General features: G+C 49.1%; 1 protein-coding gene and 1 long non-coding RNA gene across 2 annotated transcripts; both read right to left on the reverse strand.

Moving 5' to 3' along the window:
• Positions 1 to 1905: 1905 nt before the first annotated feature.
• Positions 1906 to 3207, reverse strand: LOC147118426 (uncharacterized; the record flags this gene model as incomplete). Its single annotated transcript, XM_085983910.1, has 1 exon — positions 1906 to 3207. A coding segment is annotated over one exon (1017 nt), but the record flags the coding sequence as incomplete, so codon positions are not given.
• Positions 3208 to 3285: 78 nt separating this feature from the next.
• On the reverse strand, positions 3286 to 5326 carry LOC147118427 (uncharacterized). Its single transcript, XR_015077908.1, has 2 exons — positions 4402 to 5326; positions 3286 to 3486 (listed from the first exon to the last, which is right to left on the reverse strand). It is a non-coding gene; the product is annotated as an uncharacterized LOC147118427 (long non-coding RNA).
• Between the last annotated feature and the right edge of the window lie 2916 nt (positions 5327 to 8242).

An 8242-nucleotide genomic window follows, 5' to 3' on the forward strand; every position in this document is an offset into this window, starting at 1 on the left:
CTTCTAAAATTCTAGATGCAGGGAGGATGTTCCTGATGGCGGGGGAGTCCAGAACCAGGGCTCACAGTCTAAAGATAAGGGGTAGGCCTTTTAGGACAGAGATGAGGAGGAATTTCTTCACCCAGAGAGTGGTGAACCTGTGGAATTCTCTACCACACAAGGCGGTGGAGGCCAGTTCATTAAATATATTCAAGAAGGAGTTGGATATATTTCTTAAGGCTAAAGGGATCAAGAGATATGGGGAGAAAGCAGGGACAGGGTACTGAATTTGGATGATCAGCCATGATCTCATTGAATGGAGGAGCAGGCTCGAGGGGCCGAATGGCCCACTCCTGCTCCTATCTTCTATGCTTCTAACTCCACTTTCCCGCCCAATCTCCATATCTCTTGATTCTCATTGAGTCCAAATATCTATCTATCTCAGTCTTGCATATACTCATGATGTGGAGATGCCGGTGTTGGACTGTGGTGGACAAATGTGAGAAGTCACACAACACCAGGTTATAGTCCTCCGAAAGCTTGTGATTTCAAATAAAGCTGTTGGACTATAACCTGGTATTGTGTGACTTCTCACATTTGAATATACTCAAAGACTCAGCATTCACAGCCCTCTGGGGCAGAGAATTCCAAAGATTCATAACCCTCTGAGTGAAGAAATTCCTCCACATCTCAGTCTTAAATGGCCTACCCTTTATACTGAGACTATGACTCCTAGTTCTAGACAGACCAGCCAGCGGAAACAACCTCTCAGCATCTACCCTGTCAATCTCCTTCAGAATCTTGTATGTTTCAATGAGATCACCTCTCATTCTGCTAAACTCCAGCGAGTATATCACACACGAGATTAGTGTCAATGCAGTGAAGTCTCTTGCAGGGTTTATCTCTGTGAAAATTCTGCTGGATTATCAGGAATGTGGGTACTGGGGATCTCGTGTGTAAATAATTGCAGAATCACAGAGGGAACTTTACTCAGACTCTAACCTGTGCTGTACCTGCCCTGGGAGTGTTTGATGGGACAGTGTAGAGGGAGCTTTACTCTGTATCTAACCCGTGCTGTACCTGCCCCGGGAATGATTGATGGGACAATGTAGAGGGAGCTTTACTCTGTATCTACCCCGTGCTGTACCTGCCCCGGGAATGATTGATGGGACAATGTAGAGGGAGCTTTACTCTGTATCTAACCCGTGCTGCACCTGCCCCGGGAATGATTGATGGGACAATGTAGAGGGAGCTTTACTCTGTATCTAACCCGTGCTGTACCTGCCCCGGGAGTGATTGATGGGACAATGTAGAGGGAGCTTTACTCTGTATCTAACCCGTGCTGTACCTGCCCTGGGAGTGTTTGATGGGACAGTGTAGAGGGAGCTTTACGCTGTATCTAACCCGTGCTGTACCTGCCCTGGGAGTGTTTGATGGGACAGTGAAGAGGGAGCTTTACTATATATCTAACCCATGCTGTACCTGCCCTGGGAGTGTTTGAACCTGCAAGTTAATAAGACGCGGCATTAGCTAGAATCTTATACCTAAGTCTCTCTGCTCCTCCACTGCTTTCAAAGTTTTACCATTTCATGTACATTTCCTATGTTTTTCTTCCTCCTAAATCTATCACCTCACACATCTCCAGTCTGAAGAACATCCATTAGCCACTACTCTCTGTTTTCTGCCCTTTACCCAACTTCCTATCCACGCTGCCCCACTCCCTTTAATACCGTGAGCCTTAATTTGATCAACAAGCCTCCTGTCCGGCACATTATCAAACACCTTTAGACAATCCATCTACACAACACCCACTGCATTTCCTCCCTCACTGCACTGAGTGCAGCCCCAGGCCCGATTATAAAAGCAGTGAACATTATCAACCCGCTTGTTCCCTCAGCAAAGGGGCCCCGCGCCAAACTCCAGGACAGGAAGTCAGGGAGCGACTGTAAATGGAGGAGAAATGGTGACTGGTCAGGGAGCGTCTGTAAATGGAGGAGAAATGGTGACTGGTCAGGGAGCGTCTGTAAATGGAGGAGAAATGGTGCCTGGTTAGGGAGCGTCTGTAAATGAAGGAGAAATGGTGACAAAAATCTACAGGAATGCATTGAAAGCAAAGCTGATTTATTTGACATATATCCAGAATATTAAACTCCAGTTATACGGTTATTAACACCAGCAGAAACAAACTCCAACTGTCAGAATGAGCATGGTTCAGTCCTGGATGTGATTAACAGCAGCAACAACAGCAGAATCCAACCTCTGCAGTCGGTTGTGAACTCGCTGGTGTCTCAGTAAGGAGGATGACTGAGTGAATCCCTTCCCACACACGGAGCAGGTGAACGGCCTCTCTCCAGTGTGAACTCGCTGGTGTGTCAGCAGGTTGGATGACTGAGTGAATCCCTTCCCACACACGGAGCAGGTGAATGGCCTCTCTCCAGTGTGAACTCGCTGGTGTCTCAGCAGGTTGGATGACTGAGTGAATCCCTTCCCACACATGGAGCAGGTGAACGGCCTCTCCCCAGTGTGAACTCGCTGGTGTATCAGCAGATCCTTTGTGCTTTTAAAGATTTTCTCACAGTCAGAACATTTAAAAGGTCTTTTATCTGTGTGAACAAGTTGATGTTCAGTGAGGTGCGATGACCGAGTGAATCCCTTCCCACACACGGAGCAGGTAAACGCCCTCTCCCCAGTGTGAACTCGCTGGTGTCTCAGCAGGTTGGATGACTGAATGAATCCCTTCCCACACATGGAGCAGGTGAACGGTCTCTCCTCAGCGTGAACTCGCTGGTGTTTCAGAAAGTCGGATGAATTAGTGAATCCCTTCTCACATACAAAACAGGTGAATGGCCTCTCCCCCGTGTGAATGCGCTGGTGTGTCAGAAGTTTGGATGGTCGAATAAATCCCTTCCCACATGTTGAGCAAGTGAACGGCCTCTTTCCAGTGTGAATGCACTGGTGTCTCAGAAGCTCGGATGAACAAGTGAATCTCTTCCCACACATGGAGCAAGTGAACGGCACCTCCCCAGTGTGAACTCGCTGGTGTACCAGACAGTTGGATGACTGAGTGAATCCCTTCCCACACACGGGGCAGGTGAACGGCCTCGCCCCAGTGTGACTGCGTCGATGAATTTCCAGCTTCGATGGGGAACTGAATCCCTTCCCACAGTCCTCACATTTCCACGGTTTCTCCGTGGTGCGGGTGTCCTTGTGTCTCTCCAGGTTGGATGATCAGTTGAAGCCTTGTCCACACACACTGAACAAGTGTACGGTTTCTCCCCGCTGTGAACGGTGCAATGTTTTTTCAGCTTCTGTAACTGGTTAAGGCTCTTTCCACGGTCAGTGCACTGGAACACTCTCACTCGGGTCTGTGTGTCTCGGTCACACTGACGTTTGAAATCTCTTCCCACAGACAAACGTTTCTCCTATATTAAAAGGCCAATGATATTCAGGTTCTGATGAATCATGTCACTCTGTCACATCTTGACGTGATGTTTGGTTTCTAATGCCCTGTAAAAGCAGTTTACAAAAGTCATCACTGTAAATACAGGATAGAAATTTGGATTTTTCTCCCTTTCTCTCCTCAAGGTGGTGCTTGATGATAGGGTTTGGCCCAGTCACTCTTTGCCTTCCAGTACCTTGCCAAGTGGCAATTCTGAGCTTGTGGGCCTATACGGCAAGCTGCCAGCATTTCGACCATGGGGAGCAGCACAGCCGCCGTCCCTGGCTGATTCTGTCAGGAAAAGCTGAGGCCAATGGTAGCACACCAACAACAACTTGCATTTACATAGCGCCTTTAACATAGTAAAACGTTCCAAGGTGCTTCACAAGAGCGGAATGGGCAAAAATTGACCTTAGGGCTGAGGCAACTGAAGGCACGGCCACCAATAGTGGAGCGAAGGAAGTGGGGGATGCACAACAGGCCAAAATTGGAGGAATGCAGAGTTCATAGAATCAGAGAATGGTACAGCCCTTCGGCCCATTGTCCCAGAGCCAGCTCTTTGAATTTAGGCCCACTCCTCTGCTTTATCCCCACAGACCCGCAATTTGTTTCCCACTTCAAGTAGTTCTACAATTCCCCTTTGAAAGTTGCCATTGAATCTGCTTCCACCACCACTTCAGGCAGTGCCTTCCAGATCATAACAACTCGCTGCTTAAATTCTTCCCTCATGTCGCCGCTGGTTCTTTTGACAATGACCTTAAATCTGAGTCCTCTGGTTACCGACCCTTCTGACACTGGAGTCAGTTTCTTCTTATTAAGAGGGTTGTAAACACCTGGTCCACTTGGCACTGAAGTGTCTGAAACTCATAATAGCAACTCCAGGGAAACAAAATACTGACAAATGTTAAACTGTTCTGTTGACAAACAAAATCTCAATTTAACTTTTAAAAGATAAATTGTTTAACGGGTTCACACTGACTCACCCGACTGGCAGACTCAGGTTCCGCCCCTCAAGCACTGCGATTGGTGGCCGAACTCGCTGCACCCTTGGCCCTCTGGCCTCTGAACTCTCTTCCTATTGGTTCCCAGGGCCATCAATCACCACTTGCTAACATTACACTGCCAGATGAGGTTCAGGGGCTCCGAGGAAGAAAATAAATGAGGCCATGAATCTGAGTTGGGAAATACAATGAGAGAAACATGATTCAATTGGTGAACTAAACTAATTCAAATCAACTCAAATGAATTGTTGCCATTAATATATTCTTTTTGCGCCAAGTGGGAAAGAAGTGATGTTTTCCCCACACACGGAACAGGTGAACAGCCTCTCCCCGGCGTGACTGCATCAATGAGTTTCCAGCTTCGATGGGAATCACTTCCCACAGTCCCCACATTTCCACGGTTTCTCCGTGGTGCGGGTATCCTCGAGTCTCTCCAGGTTGGACGGCCGGTTAAAGCCTTGTCCACACACACAACACGTGCACGGTTTCTCCCCACTGTGAATGGTGCGATGTTTTTTCAGGCTGTGTAACTGGTAAAAGCTCTTTCCACAGTCAGTGCACTGGAACACTCTCACTCGGTGTGAGTGTCTCGGTGCTTTTCCAGTCACACTGATGTTTGAAATCTTTTCCCACAGACAGAACAGACAGACATTTCTCCTTCCACATTTAGAGGCCGATGATATTCAGAGGCCGATGATATTCAGGTCCTGACGAATGGAGTGACTCCGTCAGATCTTGATGTGATGATTGGTTTGAGTTTGCGGTGTGTAAATGCTGCCCTTCTCACAGCCTGTAAAAGGAGTTTACAAAAGCCATCATTGAGAGTCCAGGATAGAAATTGACAAGATTCTCTCCTCCTGGTTCCTGGCCAAGGGAGCGCACATGCGCCCTGCTGCCCCCTGAGCCTCTCAAGATGGCGACCATTACCCCAGGCCTGTCACCGGGAGAAAACTCCACAGCTGCCGCCCCGCTCGGGGCAAACGCCCGGCCCGGAGGCTCTTGTTCGGGGCCTCAGGCCCAGCCCAGGTGTTTGTGAAGCGGATAATGTTGAGTGTTTTAATAATGGGGCCTGGGGCCGCACTCGGGGTGTGAGCAGCCCGCGTCCCCCCAGGGTTCATTAACCCGCTCCCTGAGCTCGGGGTGTGAGCGTCCCGCGTCCCCCCGGGGTTCATTAACCCGCTCCCTGAGCTCAGGGTGTGAGCGTCCCGCTTCCCCCCGGGGTTCATTAACCCGCTCCCTGAGCTCGGGGTGTGAGCGGCCCGCGTCCCCCCGGGGTTCATTAACCCGCTCCCTGAGCTCGGGGTGTGAGCGTCCCGCGTCCCCCCGGGGTTCATTAACCCGCTCCCTGAGCTCTCTCACCTGATGTGTCAGCGGCTGCTGCCAAGGGCCGCGCATGCTCAGCTCACACTGCCCGGGTGATTGACGGGAGCTCCGGACCAATAGGGAGCGAGTGGGGCGGGGCTGGAGGAGCAAGCCGGCGGCGGGTCCTCCAACCAATCGGGGAGCCCGAGGGGCGGGACTAGCGCCGGCTGATTGTCTGATCCGCAGGACAGCGAGTTTCTCCAGTCCCTTGTTCAGGGCCCGGGGCCAGGGGAGGCTGTGGGCCTTTATTCCCCTTATTGGACACAAGGCTCTTTGTCTCACAACACACTGGCTCAGGTTTTAACAATCGATTTACAGGGAATAGTGAATTGAAAATTGTACAACTGAGATTGTTAGAATTACACAGGATATACGGCACAGAAACAGGCCATTCGGCCCAACCAGGCCATGCTGGCGTTTATGCTCCACACGAGCCTCCTCCCGTCTTTCCTCATCTAAATCTATCACCATAACCTTCTATTCCCTTCTCCCACATATGCTTGTCCAGCCTCCCCTTAAATGCATCGATACTATTCGCTTCAACCACTCCCTGTGGTAGCGAGTTCCACATTCTCACCACTCTCTGGGTAAAGAAGTTTATTTTGAATTCCCTATTGGATTTCTTGGTGACTATCTTATATTGATGGCCTCTAGTTATGCTCTTCCCCACAAGTGGAAACATTCTCTCTGTATCCACTCTGCCAAAAACATTTCATAATTTTAAGGACCTCTATTAGGTTACCCCTCAGCCTTTTTTCAAGAGAAAAGAGACCCAGCCTATTCATCCTTTCCTGATATGTATACCCTCGCATTTCTGGTATCATCCTTCTAAATCTTCTCTGCACTCTCTCCAGTGCCTCTATATCCTATTTATAATATGGCGACCAGAACTGTACACAGTTCTCTAAGGGCTGAATTTTGCCGGTGCTCAGTGTGTGGATTTGGAGGCGAGTCCGCTGTCAAAACCACAAAAACTGACAGCGGGTCGGTATCCTGCTCTGAACCGCCTCCTTGTGAGTTTCCTAAGTGTCGGGTCTGTCATCCCTGAACAGACCCGACACCAAGCGGCAGGTCAGCCAATTTAGATACTTTAAAGCTTGTTAAAAGGTAGTTAAGCACCATTTTCCCATGTACTCACCATTTTCCCAGGTTTTTAACGAGGTTCCCGGAGAGCGGCTATCACGTCAGGTAAGTATGTCGGGTTCTCAATGACTGTGGATTGCTGTGAATAGGTGAAAGCTGCAGAATTGGTCTAAAACCTACCATTTCACAGCTGTTCACTTCCTAATCTTAGAATCTGGAGCATTAATGATTTGGAACCCACTTTGGAGCTTTATGCAAACATGATTTCCCTTTCATAAAACCATGTTTACTCTGCCTAATCATATAATCATTTTCTAAGTGCCCTGTTCCACTTCCTTAATAATAGATTCCAGCATTTTCCCGAGGACTGATGTCAGGCTAACTGGCCTGTAGATCCCTGTTTTCTCTCTCCCTCCTTTCTTGAATAGCGGGGTTACATTTGCTACCTTCCATTCCACGATGACCTTTTCAGAATCTAGTGAATTTTGGAAGATCACGACCAATGCATCCACTATCTCTGCAGCCACCTCTTTTAGAACCCTTGGACGTAAGCCGTCAGGTCCAGGGGATTTGTCGGCTTTTAGTCCCATTAGTTTCTCAAGTACTTTTTCTTGACTGATATGAATTACTTTAAGTCCCTCACTCTCATTAGCCCCTTGGTTCCCCACTATTTCTGGAATCTCAACCTTCTCCAGTGTAGCTCACGCGGCTCCAGCTCGTGCAGCCTAAGCCCGGGCTGTCCGCAGTGCGGCCGCAACATGCCCATAGACTTGCACGAGTGGTCGGGACCTCTCGTCCTGACCGAGGTGGATGAGAAGCCTGCGCAGCCCCTCCGTGTCAAGTATGACAACGTGGGCAGAGATGTGCTGGGTAAAGTGCTGAGCCCGGCCCAGGTACTGACTGCAGCTGAGAGCTGAACACACAGGAACCGCTCCAGTGCCTGGAGCCAGCAACAAGAGGCTACAAAAGCAAGGAAGGCACAGAGTGCAAAAGCAAGGAAGTTATGATGAACCTTCATAAAACACTGGCTCGGCCTCAACTGGAGTGTTGTGTCCAATTCTGGGCACCACACATTAGGAAGGATGTGAAGGCCTCAGAGAGGGTGCAGAAAAGATTTACGAGAATGATTCCAGGGATAAGGGACTTCAGTTACGTGGATAGACTGGAGAAGCTGGGGTGGTTCTCCTTGGAGCAGAGAAGGTAGAGAGGACATTTGATGGACGTATTCAAAATCATGAAGGGTCTGAACAGAGTATAGAGAGAAATTGTTCCCATTGGCGGTAGGATCGAGAACCAGACGACACAGATTTAAGGTGATTGACAAAAGAACCAAAGGCGACATGAGGAAAAACTTTTTTACGCAGCGAGTGGTTAGGAT

The sequence above is a fragment of the Somniosus microcephalus genome, chromosome 4 (assembly GCF_052327205.1).
Source record: "Somniosus microcephalus isolate GS21.2 chromosome 4, FLI_Smic_1.0, whole genome shotgun sequence".
NCBI classification, from domain to species: Eukaryota; Metazoa; Chordata; class Chondrichthyes; order Squaliformes; family Somniosidae; genus Somniosus; species Somniosus microcephalus.